At 43.1% G+C, this 27,013-nt stretch overlaps 1 protein-coding gene across 2 annotated transcripts in view; it reads left to right on the top strand.

Annotated features, from left to right (window-relative positions):
• The window catches only part of SHANK2 (SH3 and multiple ankyrin repeat domains 2), a 2,270,638-nt gene that overhangs the window by 2,077,962 nt on the left and 165,663 nt on the right, over positions 1–27,013 (top strand). For both annotated transcript variants that reach the window (XM_069221873.1, XM_069221874.1), the window contains 2 exons: positions 17,358–17,493; positions 23,725–23,805. In XM_069221873.1, coding sequence (XP_069077974.1) covers positions 17,358–17,493; positions 23,725–23,805 — 217 coding nt within the window. The remainder of the gene's footprint in view (positions 1–17,357; positions 17,494–23,724; positions 23,806–27,013) is intronic.

Genomic DNA, 27,013 nt, shown 5'->3' on the forward strand with positions numbered 1-27,013 from the left:
GAGTGTGATGGTAAGAAACTGTGTTTGTACTATCTGTGCTAGCAGGAGCAATGGTGGAACAAGCTGCAGTGACCTCTTGACAAGATCATTCGCCCTATTTTTCCTCAAATTAAGCACTGCTAACCACTCAATGGAATGCTCTTCTCACACATACCTATGTTTCATTCCCTCTGCTGAACACTTCTTTCCCTCAAAAACCCCACTTACTTACCTTTCCGCCACTCCGGTTTTCTGCCCGCTGGCCCTATTACGAGTTTCCTGCTGCGCCAGCGGGTGGAAACAGTGTTCTGGCCCAGTGGAAAACTCACCACAGGCTTGAAATCGAGCCAGTGGCAATGTTGCGATACGTCGGGTACAATAGCACCCGTCACGCTTTTCACTGCCTGTAATTCAGGTTGTGAAAAACGCAACAGGGCTGCTGATGGAGGTCGCTGCACTGCCCATGCCAAATACATGGGCAGTGCAGGTGCCCCCATGGGGTCCCCAAATGCAAAAAGAACAAGTGATGGACCGACTAGCTTGAATCCAGTGGCATGGGGAGCACAGGACCCACATCTGGGCATACCTGTCTCACTTAAGGCAACACATGCAAAAAGACCTAGTGATGGATGGAATGCTGAACAATGTCAAACATTCACCCACAGTACAGAGATCTGTGCCTAAATCTATTGTTTTTTTGCTACCCATGCCATTTCACTTTGGACCCAGCCATATGCAAATCAGTCTTGACCCTGTTTCCAGGCCAAGTCTTCCCTGGACTGGAAACAAGCATCCTGGGGACGGTTTCGGGGTATCACCCCTCCTCAGCCCTGCTGGCTTGAATCCAGTGGCATGGGAGCACGAGACCCACGTCAGGGCATACCCTTCTCACTTAGGGCAACACATTAAAAAAGAACAAGTGATGGACGGAATGCTGGACAATGTCAAACATTCACAACCACTACAGACATCTGGGCCTAAATCCATTGTTTTTTTGCTACCTATGCCATTCCACTTTGGACCCAGCCATATGCAAATCAGTCTTGACCCTGTTCACCATGGGAACAGTCCAGCCCGAACTGCCAGGCCAGGTCTTCCCTGGACTGGAAACAAGCATCCTGGGACTGGTTTCAGGGTATCATCCTCCACAATGACAAACATTCACAACCACTACAGACATCTGGGCCTAAATCCATTGTTTTTTTGATACCCATGCCATTCCAGTTTGGACCCAGCCATATTCAAATCAGTCTTGACCCTGTTCACCATGGGAACAGTCCAGCCCGACCTGCCAGGCCAGGTCGTCCCTGGACTGGGAACAAGCATCCTGGGACTGGTTTCAGGATATCACCCCTCTTCAGCCAGGCTAGCTTGAATCCAGTGGCATGGGGGAGCACGGGACCCACGTCTGGGCATACCCTTCTCACTTAGGGCGACAAATGCAAAAAGAACAAGTGCTGGACGGAATGCTGAACAATGTCAAACATTCACCCCCAGTACAGAGATCTGGGCCTAAATCCATTGTTTTTTTGCCAGCCTTTGCATGGCAGTGGAACCGCCATGCAAAACTGGCGCAGACAGGAGTCAATCCCGTGTTAAGACCGCCAGCACTGCCAGGCCGTCGGCTGGCCTAAATGTTGCGGTGCCGGCAGTCCGACTGTGGCACTTTCGCCACAGTCGTAATGTGTGAGGTCAGAACGCCACTTTGGCGGCGGTCCGATTGCCACCACGAATGTGATGGTCATAAGACCGCCACACTCATAATGAGCACCTTAATGTCCTTTATATAGCCTTCTCTTGCTCTCATCATTTCACTTTCTCAGCTCCTGTTTTCATAAACACATTCAGGTTTTCTCTGTCTCCTTTAGACAGATGCAGTTACTCAAGCATGCCTTTGTGTTATGTTCTCTAGCTTCAGTTTGAATATCGATTTTTTTTATTTTTATTAAATGGGTGAAAACAATTCAGTATTCCACAATGTGGTAACATCAACTTACAGGCCCAAAGGGAAAATACTATGCAGGATTGTAGCGTTTAATCAATCCACTGATGAACATGGATATTTAGTTGGGAAGTGAGAGTAAAGTGACAATATGGGACCATTTACAAAATAGTAGATTTTGTGTTAGTTTTTTTTGGTTTTCCATATATTGAGAAGTAGATCGTTGTTATTTGAAGCAGCCCAGCCACAACCTAGGTGACTGTTCTCAACAGGCACACAGATGCAGCTTCATCAAAATAGGTTGAGTGAATGCACACCAGGTGCCGTGCAGTCCCACCTGATGAAAATGTTGAGAGCTGTCAGTGGTACTCCTTTTCTTTGTGTAAAGGAAGCTTGCACTGCTGCTTCTGATCTGCAAGTGTTCCGGTTAGGTGGCTGCAAACTCTTAGAAAATCTTTTACTGTACAAAAACTGAAACCAATGCCTTTGTCAGTGTTTGTTGTCTTTGCTGATTTTGAATCTCGCAGAAGAGATACAGTCCATTGTGCTATCTCAAGGAAAGCATGACTCATTGTGCATTTATTTATTCGTCACAATACATTCGTCGCTACTGTCAAGGCAAAATGAAAAAAACAATATCACTCCGCGCATATGCCACATACAGTACAGCTACTTCAGCATTCAACAGTAAAACAATAACACAAAAGGTTAACTCGGGTCTGTGACCTAAAATGATGTACAGCCGCCTCTGGAGACATCTTAAAATAGGTCCTAGAGCATCGGCAGCAGGTCGCACCCTGCATCAATCAGAGTAAGCCATGACACATCCTCTCTCCTGGAAGTAGTGCCCTTGGTGGATTGAAAGATAATGTTTTCTTTTTTTTATGCCACAGTTTTTCCTCGTTTTGGACACAAACGACGACGAGAAAAATAACAAAGAAAGGGAGGAAACCCGCAACAGAGGCTACTTATAAATAAAACACGCGCCCACGCAGGCAGCACTGGGCCGCTCCCACGCACGCGCACACAAGCCGAGCCCCCACGCACGCGCGCACAGCCCTTGCCCCGCCCCTGATCCTATTAGGCCTTGCTATTGGTTGTCCCTTGGGCCTTATTGCCTTGTTGGATGTGCGGGTGACCGGACCAGTGGGAGTGCTCTGGACATGAAAGGGTCCTCTTAGCTGCTGGTGACTGTACTTTGTGTCACTCCGCCAGCCAGACCGCCTGGAGGACTTTCTGTACAGAACTGCGCCAGTCGCAACAGGAAGAAGCTGCCGATAATTATATTTATTTGAAACTGTCTCGTAAATTGGATTACATGTTTTTTTTTACTGTTCCACTCGAAAAGTAAGAAAAGGAAGTCTACTGATGAGTAAATCTTGCTCACCCAAGTAGCCACAGGCAGGCCTGTTTGGTGTTGTTTGACAGTAATTGATGGCTTTATGTGCTGCAGGAGGCAAACATCTCATCACAGGCGCTGACCACCGTATTTACAAATGTGCAGTCTGTTGGTCACCATTGTCGACACCCCAGACGAACCAGGGAGCCAGCTCATCTTGTGCACCTGACATGTTATGGGGTGACCTACGTTTCAAAATAGGCTTTTTAAAGTAATTGGCATTGACTATGACTATTCTGAAAATCAAACAGAAAGTGCCACCTTAGTGAAAAAGAATAGAAGACAGTACATGTTTCAATGTGCTTTATAGTATAGAATGCAACTAAAGCACAATACCATACAAGTTAAAATATTATACAGGGTATTATACTGTGCAATATGCAATACACAACGTCAATAAATGCATTAAACAATACGTGATGCATCACAATAGAAAATGCAGTGCTGTACAGTAAACAAAACAAAATAGCACAAAGCCATAAAATATAAACATCATTTGCAGTTCAAAGCACAGTATAGTAGGTGGTCAATTACAACTTGCAGTTAATTATGCTGCAACATAATTAACCCATGCAATAACAATACTTGCAATGTACAATGCGAAATAGAGCCCTGAGGTTTGAACGCATTCTGGATGCTGCCTCTTTACTGCACCAGTAGTACGTTTACTTTTGACTTTCACTTTGGGGACTTGCTGATTTATGCCCACTGTGCTCCTTACCATCAACAGCTAGGTTACTGAGGCCCTGATTTATTCTTTTTGACGCAAACCTGCGCTAACGCAGATTTGTGTAAAAAAGTATAGCGCCGGCTTGCGCCATTCCAGGACGCCAGCCGGGTGCCATATTTATGGAATTTCACAATATAGCGTAAAGGGTGAACTAGCATCAAAAAAATAGACGTTAGCTGGGTGGGGGTGGCGGTATGGGAAATGGGTGTTTAGCACCAAAAAATGATGTTAGGTTGATTAGAGTAAAAAAAGATGACTCTAACCAGATTAGCGTCATTTTATGGCACTAAACCTACCAGGCCACATGACTCCTGCCTTACAAAAGGCAGGAGTCGTGCCCACCACCTCAAAGGCGAGCACCGAGGACAAGGGTCCCCTTGGCATGGCCATAGCACTCTTGTGCCATGTATGGAGGCCCATATCTGGGCCTCCTATGGCATTTTAAAAAGAAAAGGTAAATACTTACCTTTACTTACCTGTACTTACCTGGGATGGGACCCCCCATCCTCCGCTGTCCCCCTGGTGTCGGTGGGGGTGTCCCTGGGGAGGGCACCTGTAGACTCATTCCATGGTGTTCCACCATGGAAATGAGCCCACAGGTCCCCTAATTCCTGCCCTGACCCAGGCATTAAATAATGGTGCTAAGCAGGCTTAGCACCATTATTTAGGCCCGCCTCCCTCCCGTGCACAATTTTTGCACGGGAGGATAAATAAGGCACAAGGGCCTTAGAGTCATTTTTTGCCTGGGAACACCTACCTTGCATCTCATTGACGCAAGGTAGTTTTCGGCAGGCAAAAAAATGACTTTAACTCCAATATTTTGACGTTAGACGGGTCTAGCATCAAAATATAAATATGGAGTTAGGTTTGCGCTGAAATAGCGTAAAAAAATGACACTATTTCAGAGCAAACAGAGTATAAATATGCTCCTGAATCTCTGGTAATGGACCAGTTCCTTGGCATCCTAAAAACTGTCACTTTTGTGAAAGTAGAAACTCTTAGCTCACTTGAAGTGATGAGTTTTTGTTGGTAGCTGAAATGTATGTGTGACACATTTTTGGCAATGTCTCAATTGCCTGGGCGCAAACCCCTTCACTGGTTCCCCCCTTTCCCCTCTTGGAATTTTACCAGCTACAAATATTAGACATATTTCATGTGTCACCTATGTTACTTTGGCTGGGGTCTGTAAACAAATTTAGGAGCATTGAGGTGAGACCTGAGCTTTCCTGGAAATAGTCAAGTCCTCCCAATGTCTGCCACCCTTTGCACCCCAAGTCCTGATGCTATTTAGAGCACAGTATCCAGCTGGTTGAGACCTATTACTACATGTAGAGACATATATTGGCCCCAGCAACTGCATGAACTGTCTCTTTTGTGTGGCTGTTCGTTATTTTATCTGCCTTACCATTCCAATACGTAAATGAAGAGTGGTATCCATAGTAGTGAATTAGTGCAAAGCCCAGATTTGGACCTGTGCAAGCCCCTACTTGTGCACCCAGTGTACATTGGGACTGTGTAGGGGCGCGTTCCCCCATTAGGGGGGGCAAAAAATAGCGCAAAGAAATCTAAAAGATTTCTTTGTGTCATTTTTTGGCCTTTTTAATGCCTGCTCAAAATGTTGGTGCTAACCCTGAAAAGTACATCAATAGCGTCATAAATTTTGATTCTATTGCAGATACCCTGCACCATTGTGAGACGTATTTTACCCCTAAGTGTGTTATATGAGTTTACTGTACTTGAGTTCTTTGCAGCAGGCATATTAACCCCTCCTGTGCTACCTTGGAAGAGTCAGAACTGGCTCTAGACAAAACTCCAATCTCCCTCCAGCAGGTACATTAATCACCAGAGCTATTTTGCCACTTTTATTGTTGCCTGAAAACTGTTGGATATACAAGGAACTCTGCAGTGCTTTTAAAACTGCTGCACTGCTACAAATCTACCCCCCCCCCACCCCCCAGTTATCAAGAGCACCACCCTCTCCCACACCCTTCCAGCCTCCCGGGAAACGCCTGATGCCCACTAGGACCAGTCCGGCCTTAGTGAAAAAGATACAGACGACCATACAGAACAGACCATTGACGGTCCAGTGAGCCCCACAAACAATGATGTGGTCCCTCCGTCGTTTAATCACAGAGTCCAGGTTCTATTGGTTGTGTTTCCATGTTTTTAAAGTGAATGAGATGTGTACCATTGAGTTAAGACCTATGAACGAATCATCTAAGACGCCGAAAGTGTGGGGTGGACCTGTACAATACCCTTCATTGCTGGAGTTATGATTCGTATTATTATATGTGTTTACTGTAGCATTAACATTGGTATTACCCTGGGTACTATTATATGGTTTGTACCATCATTAACATCATCACTACTGATCTGGGCTGTAGGCAGATGCTACATACACCGTCCTTTTCACAGCTCTTTTCAGGGCTCTTTGGACTTTACCTACTAACCTGTTAGTTGTAGACAAGTTCGGGGCATTATGGTTTGTTAATGCTGAATTAAAACATGTTCGAAGTGGGGTCCACTGCAACAAGTAATACCATTGGTCACTTGTGGACGCTTTTCAAACTGAATTGCCTGTTAGTGTTAGCCAGTTTTTTTGCTCACTTGTACTATTTTACCGACCTGGTACTGATGAAAGTCTAAGTCAGCCTTCAAACGGATCTCAAACTATGAGTTGTTCTTTGTCGACGGATCGCTGCAGCGGGCGCCGAATCTGCTGAGCTATCTTATTTTATGGTATATGCAGGGGCCGAGGGGGGCATTGGCCAACAGGTGCCTCGACTGGGGGGTAATTATTCTGCTCACTAGTACAAAAGGTTGTGCGTTCATAGCTATGCTTAAGACGTATGTTATCCTCGGTATTTGGCGCTGGGCGTAGGCACCTCCATTTGTAGGGTAATGTTTTCCTCATCTAGACTTCACGAAATCAATGCGTCAATCAAAGTGGATAGCTGGATGGGCCGGCGGATGGATGGATTTTGGGTTAATGGATGCATTGGTGGGTGGGTAGATTCGTGTTTGGACGGACGGATGGATGCATGGATAGATGCTGGATGGATTGGTGGTTGGGAGGATTGGTGATTGGGTGGGAGGAATGGTTGGATGGATGGGCAGGCGGATGGATGGATGGAAGGGTTTTGGGTTAATGGATGGATTGGTGATTGGGTAGATTGGTGTTTCGACGGATGGATAGATGCATGGTTAGATGCTGGATGGACTGCTGGTTGGGTAGATTGGGTGGGAAGGGTGGGTGGATGGGTGGGCAGGCGGATGGATGGGTGGGCAGGCGGATGGATGTATGGAAGGGTTTTGGGTTAATGGATGGATTAGTGGTTGGGTAGATTGGTGTTTGGACGTACGGATGGATGCATGGATAGATGCTGGATGGATTGGTGGTTGAGAGGATTGGTGATTGGGTGGGAGGGATGGGTGGATGGATGGGCAGGCGGATGGATGGATGGAAGGGTTTTGGGTTAATGGATGGATTGGTGGTTGGGTAGATTGGTGTTTGGACGGACGGATGGATGCATGGATTGATTCGGATGAGTTTATTTTAGTTTATCAAGTTGCAATGCACGAACAAGTGCCAGGAAGACCTAGCTTCAAAGCACATAGCAAATAACAACAAAAGACAATATAAACGACTTACATCATAAGCATTAAACACAATATTACCAAGAATAAAACAGAAAATAATGAAACGGAAAGCGTGAGTGCCTGCGTTGATGATCTAGGTAGACGGTGATTTATCAACGGATGAAAGATGTGTCTAAAGCATGGATACAATCCAAGTCAGGTCATGTTTTGCTTTTTTGATGCTGTCGATTTGCTCCACCGCTTTAAAGTCATCCCGGGGACATCTAAATGTGAGTTATCGTATGCAGGTGAGCTTTGAGGCATAACCTTGAAGGTAAATATGGTCATTTAATTGTTTCCAATTGCAATAGAATCTCACTTCGGATGTGCGTGGCGGCACTTATCCCCCCTCAGTCCGAGGCACTCAGTGTCCCCTCTCCACTTGCATTTAATGAACGCGGGAACAATAATCGTGTTATTGACTCTTCCATTACGGCGCGGACAGTCCCGCTGCCAGTGCTGTAAATCTCCTGACGTTTTGTTGCTGACAAATAAGGCTTTGTAGCAGTGATTCACGTCTGGTTCATCCCTCGCGCTGGTAACCTTGGCTCCCCCCGGACCGCTGTGGCTTTCTGGCCGTCCGACGCGCATTCAGTGTCTACATACATCGTATATTTATGTATTTTGTCTCCGTAACTAAACACGAGCATCGATCTTTGCTGCCAGAAAGCTGCTGTCGTTGTCGCAAAATGGATTGGAGGAAAGCAGCGCCCCGTTACAGTCTTTCAATGTGTGATCTGGTGCAAATGAAAATTCCTGTATGTGAGATGGTGCAAATAAACATTCTTCGCAGTTTTTCACTCGAGCAGTCTGATTCAATTTTTGGAGCTGTGATGTGAAAATAGAGATTTCCTCGTTTGGGAAACGTCCGCAGTCCTTCACAAGTGAAAGTACATATCGTTGTTAATTAAATTACATGAGTATGCAGCTTCCGCAGGAACCTGTTGTAATTATCTAGCTTAGTTTATCAGCCTGGGATTGATGAAAGTCTGGTAGGCCCTGCCAGGATTAGAACCTGCGTTCTTCGGATAGTACACACTTTACTGTAGCGGGTGCATTAACAGATGAGGTGGCTTTCTGCAGCTATCCAACTGTACGATATAAAAGACCATGAGGCTGATTAAGAGAGCAAGGGAAGCAGTATTAACATTCCTAAACGAGGTATGAGTTTGATGATCCTCATGTCAGAAAAATGGCAAAGACAGGTGGCCCGATTCACAAATTAGCAGCCTCTCCCGCTACACCTGTGTTACTCTGTGCTTCCAGGACTCACCCGCGCAGAAGAGGCCCTGGTTTGCTGATTCAGAGCCACTGGAATTATGCGGCAGGAGAAGGCCAAGTTATGTGGCAAGAAAAGGCCAATTACACAGCACATTTTGCGATAGTATTATTACTTTGTTGTTTTCACACGCTAGCACTATCTAAGCAAAAGTTTCAAGTAATTAGCAGCAGTTTGAAACCCAAATACAGGAATAAGCAAGTGGAAGGTGACCAATCATCCTTTGCTAAGGAACCTTCCACTGCTCAGCAACACACGTGGCTGCATTTTTAGTAACGTTTGATCCATGTGAGCTAGAAATATTTGTTGGTTAAAATCTGCAAATCAGGCAGCAGATGACAGATAATGTGGCAAATGCAGGAAGTCCATAAATATGCGGAAAGCCCTGGCAAAGGGGTGTCACTTAATTCGACACTTATTCATATCAATGTGTTTCCCTTCCCTAGAAGTATGTAAATGACGTGATTTCCTCAGCAGCAGAACTAGAGTGAGCATCTCTGTGAGCAGAGTGGCTCTTTCTGAGATGCAGGACCCTGTTTCAGTTTACACAAAGCCAAGCACGAAGGAAGCAAGTGCCCGCTGCATTAATAAAGAGGGGATAGGTTGAAACGTAGTTACCTCCCCATCTTTGTTTCTTGTAGGGGTAAGTGAAGGACTCTATATTCTGTTAGTACACCACAGAGAGCATTAAAATCACATTAAAACCAGTTACATCATGGATAATGGATCAAATTCATACAAAATGTAATAACGTCTCATTATCTGTTTTAAAATCAACAACATATATTGCCAGATCATTATCCTCTATGTATATGTGACTCCTAATTGTTCCTATGTCAGTAATTTTATTGGACACAAATTAGTAATCTCTTTTTGATTAATAAATTACCGTTTAGATATACGCAGATCCACTGCTGAATTCCCACCATGCACAAGGCAAGATTCATCACAAAGTCATTCCTAAATGAAAGGTAATGTTACAGAAGCTGAGTGGATGTGTCCAGAGACGCAAGCATGGGAGTACGGGGAATAGACCAGTGGCCTTTGTGACAAAGCTAGCTGCAGGACCTGGGACAGAGATGACGAGAGAACTTTTGAGGAAAAGAGAAAGTGACAGAGTTCTAGGCAGATAGAAGGGAAGAAAGATTGGCACAAAAAGGGAAGAACGTGAAAAGAAAATAGACTGGTTGACTGGTGGTAACATAGTATTTCGTTTTATTATGGTATTTGTATTTCTATAGCAAACATCTGACCTTGGAATGTATATATGTGATGTTTGTGCTTCCTGTATCTGTTTAAAAAGCAGCAATACGGTCGAAGGAATAGATTCAGTGAGTTAGAGAATCAAGGCAGGGATGCTGGGCACTGAAAGGGCAGATGGACTTTTCACTGTGTCCTGACGTGGCCTTAGATATATGTCCTCAGCTCTTTCCTAAATTGAAAAAGGGGAGGAGTTGTACCCCTACAGACGCAGAGACGAGGGGTTCTCCGATATCAGTTTAGAAAGGACCGCTGTCTGTCTTCAGCCAGCCCCGCCCCCTTCTCAGAGCCGGCGTGGACATGTGTTGTTTGTTGCTGCCGCTGTGCCCTGTGTAGTGTGTGTCGTGATGCTTTGATGCATGCCCCCCCCCCCCAGGCTGCAGTAGGCCTAGATGTCTTGTCATGCTCGTCCTCCCATTTATTCTTGGAAAAACATTAAAGTGCTTTACTGGCAGACACAGCTATTTCGTTGTCATAAAAACGCGTTGTTTCCCACCATCATCCTTAGCTTGGTCTGGGTAAACCGGACATCTTTACCAAACATACACTTATAAAATATCTCCCGTCAAAAGACAGAAAATAATCAAGGACAAGAAATGCCCACTATTAGAATGTCCTTGAAAGGAAGCCCCAGGGATCAAGCAATGATCTCTTTGTAGGTCTGTTATACTGACCGCTTTTAGTTGTGTCTCTAGCCGCATGTTCTCTTTATATATATATACGTATACATTCAGAGCACTTTTGGTCAGCCCTCTCCATGCACTGGTTTGTTCAGCTATCACTTGCATGTTTCTTCCGCCCACCACAGCTTGTAGTACGGGGCAATGAGTCAGCCCTCGTCAGCCATTGCGTCTCTTCACTTTGAGTGATAGTATTTCGGAGATCGTGAACACATCGGCCTGAAATATAGTCCACTTCGGTGCCAGGGATGGAAGGCTAATCTCGTTTTTGCTGATTCCATTGCATGATTTTATTTATTTTTTGTGATAGATCTTTTTTTTTTTTTTACTGTTTTTTTTTTTTTTTTTTGCGAACGTGCACGCCATCTTTACAGAGCAACATTTTAACATTTTATTGGTTAAAAAAAGACTTTTTTTTGTAAACATATACACACTCCCTTTTACAGAGCAACATTTTTACTTTTTGTCACTTTAAATGTTAATTGATAACTGACCCTCCCCCCAACACTCTCTGTGATCCTCGTCATACCAATTCATTTTTAATGGCTTATCAGTGAAAATTAGAAACACTGTGATTGTTATTCCAAACACTGTATTTATTTTTCTGAGTTGACTATTCTATTATACATCTTTTGAAAGCTACATTGGCTCTGTGTGGCAACCAGGAGTGGCTCGCGTGGCAGGGTGCGCGGGGGGGGGGGGGCACTGGAAAAAAAAAAAAAAAAAAAAAACTTACCTCTGCTCCTGTGCGACGCGCCACGCACCGCTCCTCTCCCGTCGCTGCTGCAGGCACAGGCTCCCAGCCTGCCCTGCGCCAATCCTGACATCAGGATTGGCTGAGAGCACCCAGCCAGGGCGCACCCAGTCAGACTGGAAGTCTGCGCAGTCTCTCTCCAGCCCAGCAACCGTATTGCTGGGCTAAAGAGAGCCTACAGCGCATGTGTGTTTGGCCAGCATGAGACGGCCCACCAAACAAACATGCGCGCTGAGGGGAGTGCACAGAGCACTCCCCTCGGCTTGTCACACCCAATGCCCCACCCCTTTTATATGGGAAGGATAATAAACAGAGTTTATTGTCCTTTCCGTGTAAAGAGATTTGCAGCGGTTGCTGCTGGTAGGGGCACGCACCTCCGTCCTTACGGAGGAGCCTCGCATGGTGGCAACAGTAGTTTGGAGACAAGGGAAGCATGGCTGGAACAAACACGGAAGTGGAGCAGATAGATGCCTCTCTGCACTGAGGTGACCTCCAGCATCTAACAGCATTATGAGTTTGTAGGCAAAACTAAAAACACACCAGTTCCAGCTATGCCCCGCTTCTGATATCAACTCTGTCTTCATATATTCAAAATAAATTAGCTTGGACAGGTATGTAAAGGTGTAGAGTGGGGGCCTAGGCATTTCCGGACGAGGGATCCATATAGTACAAAGAACTGCAGAAAGGTATCTTCTCAAATTTCTATTTGATGACGTGAAGGGTCTGAAAATGTTGGGTATGATGGTTCTATATTACACAAAGTTCTGCACAACTCTAAGGGAACCTTGTGCTCCCTGCTACACCTGCCAGGGACCCAAACCCAATGGAGGGTATTAATGGATATTTGTATCCATTCTAGTGCATTGTGATAAGCACCTGAGACATGTTCCCTTCCCGTGAAGTGCCTAGGAGCAAATAACTTAGGGGCGCTATAAAAAGGATATAGATGTCTGCACTGATGGCACATTGCACCCAGTCTGGGCATGCTCCTCACTTTCAGATCCCAATGTGATGACTATGTATCACACATACAAGAACTGTGTTCCCAGAAGCAGCACTTATCAGAAAATTGTCCCGCTGGAAGAAATGGGAAGACACTGAATCTTAGCTTGGTCCTGCGAGCATGAGCTGATGAGGTGAAACATTTTTAGTTGCTAATATACACATTTTTAATGAGTGAATTCTATGTGTTATATTACTAGAGTCAGTTCTGTTAGGTATGGAACTGAAATTATTATATTGTAACTGGCTGTGGAATGCTTAATCAAATCCATAGTCCTGTGTGCCTTTCCTTGATCTTCTGATATAAAGGGCTGGGATAACTGCAGAAGGTAGATCAACTGTATACGTCTGGAAAAACCAACTCTTAGGCGGTGTGAAAGTAAAAACACTGACATACAGCTGCATGGGGCCCAAGACATGATTAACCATCTCTGAGTCCACAACTGCACTATCCTTTCTTCAGAAATAAGTTAAAAATGAACTTCTGAAACTAGCCTAGATCAGAATCTTACTGCAGCTGTACCAAAGCTCTCTGGCGGCTGTACCCCTCTCCCACCCAACTAATCACCAACTACAGCCACCGCTCCTAACATTTTCTCCATTAGCTGAGCTGGAATCTCGGAAATTTGCTCCTTTAAGCATTATTAACATCTCACTGGATCGGTGGTTCCCAACCTGTGGTCCGGGGACGCTTGGGGGTCCATGAAGCCTCCTCAGGGGGTCCGCAACTAATTAGAAAATGAAATAATATTAACAGATTAGGTCTCCTGCTTTAAGTAATGACTCAGTGGGGGGTCCCCGGATTCCAATTATGATTCAGTGGGGGTCCCCAGGTTCCAGTAATGATAAAGTGAGGGTCCACAGACGTCAAAAGGTTGGGAACCACTGCACTAGATGATTTATACCACAGATAAATGTATCAAATCTTCCACACCAAATTTTTGTAATGATGCTCTGAGGCGACCAGTAGGCGCCATGTTCAGTGCAATATAGAATCACCATAATTAGATAATGAGAAAAAAAAAGAAATAAACAATGACCTTATGATATAGTGACTATTAGTAAAACGATGATGTTAGGATAGTAATAAACAGTTAATATAGGCCAGGAAATGAGCTGTTGATTTGCAGTCTTCTAAACATTGTTAAACATTCTGGTAATAATACATGACCATGAAGTCATAAGGGGGGATATGTATGAGTTAGTACTGGAGAGCAAAAACAGCTGACGATTTACAAGTTAATGATGATCTGCCAGGACTATTGAGATATTGATTTGTAGGATAATGATAAACTGTTGTCATCCGGCTAATAACTATTGATATCGGGGGGTGATGTTGGAAATTATAATGAAATGTTATTGTTGTGCTAATAATAAAATAATGTCCATGAGGCTGTTAATGACATTTTCATATGATGCATAGTAGTGATGTATAGAACAATGCTATTAATGAGTTAATCGTAAGAGACTGATAATGAGGGGATATGGAGCTGTTTGTGAAGTAGTGCTAGAGAACTTAAAAATAAAAGATTATATGCAGAATTAATGATGAACTTGAGGTACTAATGGTATTGTGAAGTTGACATGTCGGATGATAATAAACCATTTACCTGAGATTAATAATAGACTAATAATATGGACTGGTGATTGGAGAATGATAATGCTAAATTGATATGGGGATGATAATAAACCAGTGATACAGTGGTGTCAAAGAGCTGCTGGTATGGGTTATAATAATGAATGTTTAACACAGTAAATCAATTAATTAGATAATGCTAAGGGGCTAATGATGATGTGAGGATGGGGCTACTTTAGAGATAACTTTAAAGACTATGGGCCTGATTACGACTTCGGTGGAGGGGATTATTCCGTCCCAAATGTGGCGGACATCCCGCTCGCTGTATTACAAGTTCCATAGGATATAATGGACTCGTAATACGGCGGACGGGATATCCGTCACATTTGGGATGGAGTAATCCCCTCCCTCCGCCGAAGTTGTAATCAGGCTCTATATGGGGAGTCAATATTTAAGTGTATAATGGTACCAAGACATATAATTGATATGTGGTGAACAGTTCAGAGAGGATGAGTGTCTCCTATATTGATACTAAATATTATAAATTGATTGACAAAGGCCTAATGAAGCGTTGATTTTAGAAGGTATCCATGAGTTGAGATTGAAATGGAATCTGCTTTTAAATCTGGCCTAAAGAACTTTCTCTTTAGAGGGATGTCATTCATTGTTAGTTACCTCAGTTAGCTTAGCGCCTGGATGTTCCCTCTGGGAGCAGCTGTTTGCACTTTACAAATAGATCTTCATTCATTCAAGCTGCTGATGTGCACTGTTCTTTATATGTGGTAACATCCATTTTCAGGATTACATTGTACAACGGTGAAAACCCTCCTTGGGGGTTTAGAAAATCAATTTGTTGTAAAGGAGGGAAAAATGAATTCTCTAAGATCAGGAGTATTTTCAGTTTCATTTCACTTCCCAATGGGGAAGAAATCCCTATAGTGTGAAAGCATATTTTTAGAGGTATAAAAATAGACCTGATGATAAAAGCTACTGATTTAATTAGAAAATTGATGATTAGATTAGGCAAACCAAAAAGAGAACAAGGGCATCCTTCTGATAGTTGGAACTGTGGCCAGAATTATCTTGTTAAAGAGGTTAGACATTTTATAACAAATTATTCTCCAAAATTAAAGAATGCGGTATACAAATACACATTTTCGTATTAGCCTATAACTGATGTTCAGATGCTGCTTTGATTATTTTCACAGCTGACTTTTAACATTAAATTTAGGAAAAAAGTTTAGTACCATTGCACAAGTTTATACACAAAAATGTCAGGCAGAGGTACGAAGCAGACCTGAACATTTCACCTGAAGTAGAAAAGGCACATCATTGCACTAGTTGCCCTAGGTTCAGATGAAATATATTTAACCAGGGCTTTTGGACAGCAGATGTCACATATTCTACTGAGGCTTATCCCTTTACTAGGGCATTAGTTACCCAGGTCTGCAAGATTGAAATCAATCTATGCAGCTTGAAGATATGCAGAAACAAGGACTAATGCCATAACCCAGTACAACAGACGCAAGTGATTCTCAGGCACTGGTCTGCATGTATAGTAATCATCAATGGATTTCTAGTCGGAGCAGGATTATACTCCGAAACAGGGCTTCCCATACTGAAAATGTGTGCTCACGAGCAACTGTTGGAATTGTAGACTCCAGATATCTTATTACTTTTATCTCAGAGGTTAGTTTTCTGCTTGTGAGCCTCTTCTAAAAGACTAGAGATATGTAAGCAATTTAATTTTGTAAACTTTTAAATGTTATTGATCCAAGAAGGCTGTGAGGGCCTTTGAGTGAGGAATGATTTTGGATTTAGATTGTCCTGGAAAACCTATTTCCATGGTAGGTTGTCTTGCACCAGCCTTTTCTCACCCTCACCTTTGCAGGAAACTTTTGAATGCTGATCCGAGAGGAGCTGACATATACATCTAGGAAAATATGGGAGGCGAGATGAGAACTCATCATACAAAACCCTGGCAAGGGTTGACAAATATCACACCGGGCTGGGTAAAGGTGCAATCCATCTAGCAGGGGCGACTGCTGCCAGGAAGGGCTGGTGGGGCACCACGTGGAGCGGGGCAGCACACGGTGGGGGCAATAATAAAAAATAAATACTCTTGCCTGCTGCCTCCCCTCCTCTCCGCCGCTCCTGCTGCCGCTGTAGTTGCTTACTGTTCTCCCCACCCAATCCAGATGCTTCTCTCATGCTGTTACACAGGCCGGGATTGGCCTGAGTGGGTTGAAATGCCACTCAGGCAGGGAGTAGGAGCAGCTTGGGTGGAGAGTTCTAAGTGCTCATTTCAGTTTGTCTGGCCTTAGACGGCCGGCCAAACTGACATGCGGACTTAGAGTGCATCACTACTCCTCCTCCCTGATGACGCAGAGGTTGCTAGCCCCGCCACACCCTAGACTCAGTAGAAAAATAAAATGATAATTTTTTTTAATCATTTTATTTTTCTGCTGCTTTTTAGCAGTGGGGCGATGCTCCTCTGCCATAGAGGAAGGGCTGCCCCTGCTATCTGGAGTATTAAAGTGATGCAAAAGTGATGATAACACAAAGTGAACTTGCTGATATGTTTCCACTTTCCGGGCCTGTGAACACAGAAGTACTTGATTGGTTATCTTGCTAATTCGTAATCCTTGTATGATTTCATATCTAGTCACATCCTGTTAGAAAGATACACACCCTTATTTCCGTTGTTATGATAAACTGGAAGTATTTTGCCATTGGCTTCAGAAGAGAGGTGTCCAAATTGGTGCGCAAAGGTGTAATCTAAACGAGAGTTTCAGGATATTTGCTAATATGTACAATTCACATTTAGATTGCTTGAATATGAATTTAGTCTATGTGGATATCCTAAAAAACTGTCATGGATCTTGTCCTGCTAGCATAAAGCAGAATATCCCTTATGTGATAGGCACAAGTGTTAATCACTTTCAAGTGAAATTATTTGCATACATATTTGCTTTTAACCAATATCTGTTCTTACCATTTTCATTCCAGCATGTAATTGTAAAATACTCATAGAGCAGGAACAGTACGATTGACAACTGTGAAAATCAGATGCTCATTGGCGGTTCCATGTGATCCACTCTCATCTTTTCTCCATAGGTGAACAATGAGAATGTGGTGAAGGTGGGCCACAGGCAGGTGGTGAACATGATCCGGCAGGGTGGGAACCACCTGGTGATCAAGGTGGTCACCGTCACCAGGAATCTCGATCCTGACGACACGGCCAGAAAGAAAGGTATGTTGACCTAATGCTGCAAACATTGTTAGTGATTTGTCATGCGGACTATGGTCTAAGCCAACTTCATTGCACGCAAGTCCAATCATAAGTGTGATGGGCCTGATTCACAAAGGTAAACTTAGACCAAAAGTCTAAGTTTAGACTAAAAGTCTAAGTTTACTCATAGTAAAGTTAGACTTTTGGTCTAACTTTAGACTTTTGGTCTCAGTTTAGACCAAAAGTCTCAACTTAGACCAAAAGTCTAACTTTACTCGTAGTAATTCGACTTTTGGTCTAAATTTAGACTTTTGTCCTAAGTTTACCTTTGTTAATCAGGCCCTATATTTGGTAGCCAGGCGATACTTTTATGCCAAGTATGTTGCTTGCGATGGACTATAACTATTTGTGTGTTCAGGGTCGAATCGCAAAAAATCCTAAATCTTTTGCCTGAGTATTGCACAATAATTTATAAATGATACAAATTTGAAGATATCATTTATGTATCAATAGAGAAGGAAGCAGTGACCTTATAAAGGTAAATAGTAAGTATAACTACAAGGCAAAATGTTTTAAGCATCATCATGTTGGAAGATTAAAGTTGTCCCGTGGGAAAGAAAATGAAGCACCTGGAGTGGATGGGGTGAGGGTGAGAAAGAACTTGGAGACACCGCAGACAGAAGAAGAAGATAGTTTTAGAATAATTGAATAGGAAGAGATGGGGAAGCACACTACTCACAGAAACCGATATTAAATAGGCTAGAAGAATAGCAAAGCTTGCGAGAGATAGAGATCGGACCAGAAAAATGAGAACTAAAAAGACGACAAATAGGTGCATCCAAGAGTGACTGAGTAGGAGACAAACTCTAGTGCTGTCACAAACAAACAGTAAAGCAGGCAAATACAAAGGTGAGAATGAGGGAATCCGTGTCAAAAGATCTGTAAAAAATCTATAGTAATTATATTTTCAATAACTAGAAAACCACGAAGCATAAAAGATAAAATACAGAGACATAAAAGTTTTCCGCAAGATTGGACGTTGACAATGAAATAGATAACAGAAAGCTGGAGACCTAGAGGGATGAGGGGAGCAGACAGGTGGGGTGGGGTGAAAGCAGCTAAAGGTAGTGGGAAGAGACTCAACTTCTCATAAATGTATGCACTCTCTGCCTACGTCACTCTTTCTCTCTCTCCCTGTCTCACTCTCTCATTCTGTCACTCTCTCCTTCTCTATCTCCCCATCTGCCTTTTGCTTTCCTCTTCTCCCTCTCTATCTCTCATACTCTCTCACTGTGTCTCCTGATTCGCTCTCCCGGGCCTCTCTCTTTTTGTTTTGCTTTGCTTTCTACTTTTTTGTAACCTTTTTTTCCCCAAATTGTGGGAATGTAATTTATAATCACAATTTGTACATCAGAAGAAAGGGAGCGGCATTAGAAATGCCCAAAACGCAAGGAAGTACAGATACAAAAATATCATAAACGAGCGATAAATCATTGAGGGGCACTTGGAAAAAACTAATCAGCAACGTACCTATTTGAGCGCTATTTGTTTAACGCAATCCGCGCCCTAGAGTTCAAAGGCCAGGCCGCAGCCAGTGATGATAGGAGAGAGCAGATGTGGACTGATGCTGCAGTGGGAATTAGTGCTGTTTAAAGAGCTGCATGCAGTTGCTGCATTTCTCAAGGTTGTCGTTTGGGAAGGAGGCTGCAGCTCCATTCTTTGTATTTTCACACCTCACTCCTCCATCTGCTCCTCCGCACTCCTCACATCCCTGACCACCCACCGAGGGTTGGCACCTGGGGTGTCTAATGATCAGCGGTAGCATCTTGTGTTTTTTAATGGGTCATCCGAGCAACAATGCCTCGCGGCCCTTTAAACTCTGTTTAGGTGCACATGTTTCATATGATCACCCTCAGAACTCATTCATTCTGTTGGACAACCGCCTGGTACTTAAATAATCATTATTGCATTGAAAGGTAAAAAGCTAACACTGCCATGCATCGACCATAAGTGTGGCATACTCAGTACAAAGGAAGGGCACACATCACATGTTCGAGCATCTTATAAGATCATCTTTGCCTGGCACCAGTGCTTTAAATGGGCCGGTACTCTCCGGTACTGAGTACCGGCACTTTTTTATTTTGAGAGGGAGAGTACCGGCACATCTCAAGAAAAACGTAATACTTTTAATTGGAGAGTACCGGCACTTCTCAGAAACACTTCTATTTTTCCATTTAAAGCACTGCCTGGCACCAATGCTTGCCCTAACTTCCTGGTTCCACGGCGCCCTGAGCGATGCAAGAACGTGCCAGGGACACTCGCCCTCTGGATTTGCAGTGCTTTTTTCAATAATGGTTATCTGCCAGTTTATATAAACCATCTAAACACCAACAAGCTCACCATTAACATTCATGCATAATATATGTAAAATACACATTTTCTGCAGCAAATTAACAGTTTATTCCTTATCCGAGCTGCCTCCTACATCAGCAGATTTGCATAATTGTTCAGTGTTTGTCTGAAACGCAATTACTTTGTCACATTCAGCATGTTCTGGAGGAAAGACTATGATCCCTCAAAATAGGTGACAAAAGATCAATTATAGGTCTCAGCAGTACCCGGAACACGTTACTATTTAGTGATGTGATTCAACCTCAAAGAGCCGACACATCCTTCCTTCCCTGCCCTAGTGCTCACCAGGCCCCCAAATCACCCACAAGTTAGTAGCTAAGACTCAGCTACAGCGAAGTTCACCTGCCTTATAGTTCAGGACTATGTGAAGGTAGTTATCTTAATGTTATTATGACTATGAACATAAAGAAAAAGTTTTTCTCCATAGGTCAGAAGTGGCATTACCTTAGCTAAAAAGCCCTTTTGAAAGGCATGACCAGGGTAACTTCCTGTTTGAGATCAAATTTTCCTAAGCCCCCCCCAGTCCCCCCCTCAATAACTCCCGGGGACCATCTCTTAGAATCAAACAGGTGTTCCCCAAATAAAGTAAATCTCGGCTTGCAGGTCCATACACACACATGTAGAATTCCACAGGACTAATCTTCTTCCCACATTCTTGACAACTGTGAGGTGTTTTGTAATTATTAACATATATACACATTCATACACTGCAATGTCAGTAATGATGCGGATATTAACGCCCTAGTAAAATGCTGGTTTCTATCTTATACTTGCAATAATATATATATAGAAAATTGTTGGGTCCTCCAAACTCCTACCATTGTAAGAATGAGCCTATTAAGACTCATGTCTTCTTGCCATCAAATCAGTCCTTGAATGTGAAGTGTAGCATCCTCTTGACTAACAATTATTGACCCATTCATAACTGTGCAGAATGGAGGTCCAGAGGGATTTAAGCATTTAGCAGCCACAAACACTTTGTTTTTCAGAGTCCCAAAATCACAGGTTTGTACCACAATAATGACACTTCCAATTGTATTGAATTTCTTTTGTGATTCAGAAAGGCCTTTACGAATTTCTCAAATGGTTGTAAATCGCAATGAGATGTATCAATGGTTTGCGACTGCTATTGCGGTTGCAAACCTATGAAATGTTACTGACTCCTCAAAGGAGGTTGTGAAGGAATTTGCAAAGAGGAAGCTGTCCCCATTGGACAGCTAGCCCTTTGGGAACCATGTTTGGCAGCCTTGGTGGGGCAGGCCCTGAGATTACTGCGCAGGTGGTGACATGCAACGGTAAATTGGAGAGGTATGTACAAGAGGCAATGTAACAGTTTACTACAAAGGTCAAAACAGCATTGAATGATAGAGATAGATAGATAGATAGATAGATAGATAGATAGATAGATAGATAGATAGATAGATAGATAGATAGATAGATAGATAGATATGCATTCATGCTGATGTCAGTATTTAGGCCAGTTTGTATGAATGTATGTAAAAAGGTAGGCAGAGCTATCAATGTGCATAATGTATATTTGGAGATCTTATGATATAAAGGCAGCTATCTAATGGCAACTAATATACATGGGATGTAGGTAGGTAGAGAGGTACAGGTGACAGCAGAGAGGTATCTTTAGGAGGCAGATTCGCTGATATGTTAGATAGCATAAATGTTGCTATGTATGGAAAGAGTCTGCTACGGAAGTAGAGCTATGAATAAGCATAGAAAAGTAGTTAATTAGGCAGAGCTGAAAGTGGTAGAAAGTGATAGATATTAAATTAGGCCATATCCTTGTTCCACAGATATGTTGCTTTGTTAGCATATTTAGATATGTTTGAACAGATGTATATATGTTAAAAAGAACAGTAACAATGTTAGTAAAGTGGCAGGTGTGTGTTGATGTGTCTTCAGGTTTATAATAGTTAGGAGGGGCCATAGTAAGAGGCTGGGGTATAGCGGGGAGTCTTGTGCATGTGCGTTTCGTGCATCTGTCTGTAAGAGCTGAATGGTACGCATGCAAGTGCTATGGTGGCTATGCATCTAGAGACATAAATATGCAATCAGGAGGCCAGATATGTAAACTGTGGCTCAGGAATAAAATGTAGGGAAGATGTAAGTAGAGCAGTAGATGTGTAGGTAGATTTCTTAGACGATAACTTGGTATGTAGTTGTTTCTAATTGACTTCCTACTGGAAATAGTCCAATATTTTGAGCTGGAAATATCCGCTAAGGGCTTTAACATGCTTGTTACGTGTTCTCTGACATTGAGTGCCTAATAGGAACCTGCTGCAGGTTTCTTGACTTTCAGAAGCTTGACATATCTTGCTGGAATATTGGTATAATCCAAGAGTGCATTCCTAAAATCAGGAAGAGGGTGGTTTTGGCGAAGGGGGAGAACCAGGTACAATTCTTGCGACCATATGTGGAGCAAAAGAAAGTCTGCTGTTGAAAAGAGACTCAGGTTACTTGCCATCTGCACAAGCTTGGGGGTGCAAACCAAAGGGTTCAGCCAATCAAAGGGGATACATAGTTCACCTGGCCAAGGGGAAGAATTTAAGTCTTTAGATCTTTGAGCGAAAGTTGTGGTGCCTGAAATGCTGGACATGTTTCAAGGGAGATCACATAGGACGTTCCAAGTTCCCTCTCACAGGTGGAGAGGAATCCAGGTGCTATAAACTTCAATGAAGTGGGGCTCTGTGGTCAGGTATATGGAGGAATATGAGGGGGAGGACTGAAATCTGGCTTCCACTGGCAAGATTTAGGAATACTTTTCTAATCTGCTAGATCTTCTGCAGGCCCCTGTATAAACGGATAACACAGGCCTGCAGTCCATCAAAATTCCCCTTCTTAAATTGGAGGATTATTGTGGCATGATTTGCCTCCTGAAAGTCGGACTACGGAAAAACTGAATTTCAGGCACTCTGTATTACCTTCTCAAAACGTTAGTGTATTGAAATTTCAAAAGTGTTTTTGCTAGATCAAATGGTGGTACTATGCCAGTTATTCTTTATGAGTGTCCCATTGTCCACAAATTTTCAGTAGAACACATTTGAAGTTACTCTCTGTAGTCCACCAGACATTATGCCAGCATACTCTCCCACTCTTCAGCACTAAAGTTGTGGGTGTCTTTATTTGGTCAGCATCTAAAACCTGCCCATTTCCAATGAAGATGTCCTTTTAGTTGCCACTCATTCTGTGTTTAGGTGGCTCAGCTCTGTTTGTCCTCTGTGCACCAGTCCTGTGGATCTCCCTGGACTGAATACCCTCTTACTAATGCTGGCCCATTCTTCACGTTCTGAATCTGTTCTGTCACCATAAGACCACCATGAGACCACTTAGGCAGTGTATCTAGAAATGTATAAGCTTTGCATACCATAAGTTTATTTGTTTGACTAGCAAACCCCAATTCTCCTTTCACAATTTCCAGTTCACCCTTCATTCTTGTACATCAGTTCAGTCATTGCTGGTGCTTACTGTGTGTGGATTGCAAATGAATAAGCACCAAAAAGATATTCTAGCTAGAGGAGTTTTGAGAAAAGTCCTGACATGTCAAGTAGGTATATACCTTTCAACAAAGTATGTATCAAAGTACGGGTATATGTAAAGCACAAAATTAGCTGGTGAGGAACATTGGTGGGGTACAGTGATAAAAGGTATGAGTGTTTACAAAGCATGATGTCCATTTTTGATTTGGGCATTTATGGGTTGCACAATGATGTTCCTGAGAAGATACATATAATGACATATGGCTGCATCGTATGATTTCACATGTTCACAGTCAGCTCTGTGACAATGTATACTGACCTGCATTTATATGTCCTTCTATTTAACGCAAAGCCCCTCCACCTCCGAAGCGGGCGCCAACAACAGCACTTTCCTTAAGGTCTAAGTCAATGACCTCAGAACTTGAAGAGCTTGGTAAGAAGTCAATTATTACCCAGCATGCTCAGCTAATATAGATATCGCAAACATAACTTTTGTTTAACTTTGGGCTGCACCCTGTCCCATTTGAGGCAAGGGGGGGAAGCTGCATCCCAAGACAACGATGGCATGTGCATGGCTTGCATGACCTCCCTTATTTTTTTTAAAAAATGTGCATGTTCTGCTCTACCAAGAGAGCAACCAGAATATGTTCTGCGCATCCCTTCCGGCTACAGAATAGCAAAGTTCATTTGTTATGTTTTTCCTCAAACCAATGACGATTCCGTTAATCTCGTGTTGTTTTGTTTTAAAATTGCTGTGGACTCTCAATAGTGGACAAAGGTAAGCGCGCCGAAGCTGCGAGCGTGGTTGACACACACCTTCTTGGCACAGTTCATTTGAGTTCAGTTTGCAGTGTTGTATGTTGAAGCTGTCTGCATAATTGTGCTAGTTGCTATGCTCCGGGGGAGGGTGGGGAGAATATGCAGGGGATCCTGTAAATTGGCCGGGGAATTGAATCCTGGAGTAGTGGGTCGCGCATGCTGTCCCGGCAGCTTCCACTAGGTAGCCACGGGTGGGTCCCTTTCTTTGACATGGAGTGTAATTTGGAATAAAATTCTCCTCCGTGGAGGCTGGTGGTAAAGCGTAGCTTCAAGGCCAGGTGTGTGTGTGCTGCTGCTGCAGTATCTTGCTTGTTAGTTGCTGAAGAGTCCCTTGGATACACTTGAACAGTAAATATCATGAGGTTTGCTGCAGTTCCTATTTATTTTAGTCTCTGAACACTGTGGTTTATGAGCAAGGTAGATAATTTACCATTCTCTGGATTTCAGTGGTTATGACTCACTAATCAGGAAATCTAGAACATCATTCAAGGGATATGTCCTTTTCCCAAAAAAACCCCAAGGCCATTTGAGATTCATGCCCTTTGCAGAATTGCAGGGTCGAGGAAATAAACCTTCGGATTGTTCCTCTGGGTTCTGTTTCAGGAATTCCTGTTTAATGAACTCCCTCTGGGGGTTGCCTTCTGCGCTGCTTTGCTGCAGAGAACCCGATATATTGTGATGCCGAGAGACCAGTGAGATGGTTTCCTTTCCGGGCTGGTTATATGACATCCAGACGTCCTCTTCTCCTCCTTAACACTCAGACTTCTGGTATAAACCACAGCATACCTCAACCCAGCTTCTTACACTTTTGGGTTTTTAGGGACTTTCATATTAGTTAACAAAATGTTTGATTGTTGTTTTTTTATCACAGTGTACAATTTGCTCTTTTTTGTTATTTTGTTTCTTTCACCTACCAAGCACATAGAATGTGCTGCCCTCGTGTGCTAGGTGGTGTTATAAAGTGTACTCATAATATATTCACCTTTGATGTTGGCCGTACGTGAGCTGAGATCTGTAACACACAATCATACGTTGTTGCTGCAATTTCATATATGGCGCCTGAACTACTTATACCTGTGTTTGAACTGTTATGCTAATTATATTGACCCACTTTTAGAAAGAAAATATAGACCTACCTTAAATAAGAAACTATCACCCATCAAGGGAAAGAAAATATCAATTAAGTAATTCAAAAGTATTTTAAAAATCGTAGATTGTTGCACAGACAATATCTATGCATTAGAGACAAAAGGCTTTATTTAGAGCATGGCAATAGGCTATTCCGTCAAACCATGGCGGAAATAAAGCCCGCTTTATTACAACTGCCGTAGGCTACAATGCACTTGTAATACAGCAGACAGGATATGCGTCACATGTGTGATGGAGTATCCAGTCCGCCTATCTTCAATTAAGGCCCAAAGTCTGTAGTTCAATCAGAAAGAATTGAAGCCACCTGAAGAAGGCATTAGTCAGTCAGACACCTCTATAGGATGTCTGCTGACGGGCTGGGACAGAGGGATAGAGGCCACAGTTGTCATATTAGCTATGGCTGAGATCTTGCACTGTCTAGCTAGACCAGTGGTTCCCAACCTTTTGACTTCTGTGAAACCCTACTTTATCATTACTGTAGCACCGTGACCCCCACTGAATCTTTATTGGAATCCGGGGACCCCCCCACTGAGTTTTTACTGAAATGTGGGGACCTAATCTGTTAATATTATTTCATTTTCTAAGCAGTCACGGACCCCATCAGGAGGCTCAGTGGACTCCCAGGGGTCCACGAACCACAGGTTAGGAACCACTGAGCTAGAGAATTCCTCAGAGATACACACATTCCAGCAATAAAATCTTAACTCACCTTTTTCTAGCTTGGTCTGAGCATCAAGTGGATCCTCAGAGGTAATGCAAAAGGTGCTGTGTGTAAAACGTGAAAAACAGTAGTACAACTAAAGAAATAAAAAAAAGTAAATGTTTTCACAGAGTAAAAATGTCAATGTTTAACAGCAAAAATATAACAAACATGGACGAAAACAGCTCAAATGTTAGGTAAAAATATCAGTTACTTCAAAAAGCAGCAATCGGAAAGAAGCTTGTATCATCATTATTTTTAGAGTGCAGGAACGCCTAGGCTCCAGGGCATTTATGAAGGAATGTAGGACTGGGTGGGAAGCAGATATCTGACTGCTGCAGACTGCCTCTCAGGTGCTCAGATGTGCTCAGATGTGTAGACTGTCACTCCCACAGTCTACAGCTCCAATAACAGTAGGGCTTGCTGTACAAAATCAAACTACTTGTTTTTCTATTTGGACTGGTCTCAGTGGATCAAAGCCACTGCAACCTGTTTTCAGGAGGCTACCCACAATAAGCTTAGGTTTTCTGGGGGTCATCCAAGAAGCGCACCAATTAAGTGATATTCCGTGAATTGGACAGCATTCTCTTCTGGTATTTGACCTTTTCCAAAAGCATATTCCCCAACAACCCTCGTAGGCTATGTCAGAACATAGATTTGCCCTCTCCTAACAGCAGGTCATAGATGGAAAAGATGTAGGCAGCGGTGGGAGCAGCACTTCCAATATTCCTGTTCTGGGCAGGCAGGACTCCCTTTGGCACAACGGGAAAGGACGTTTTCTTACTTTCCTTTTTTCCAGTCTGGTAATCTTGTATGACAGTGGGCAAAGCATGAGCTTTTAAAAAGAAAACTTGAATGCCATCTAAAAGTCATCTTCAAAAGTTCCCATAAGAAATTCCTGATATAGGACTGTTTCTAGTGGCACCCAAAGTCTGTGGCCAAGAAGCTCACTTCCTGTCCAGCTCTACCCATC

This window comes from Pleurodeles waltl, chromosome 3_1 (genome assembly GCF_031143425.1).
Source record: "Pleurodeles waltl isolate 20211129_DDA chromosome 3_1, aPleWal1.hap1.20221129, whole genome shotgun sequence".
Taxonomy (NCBI): Eukaryota; Metazoa; Chordata; class Amphibia; order Caudata; family Salamandridae; genus Pleurodeles; species Pleurodeles waltl.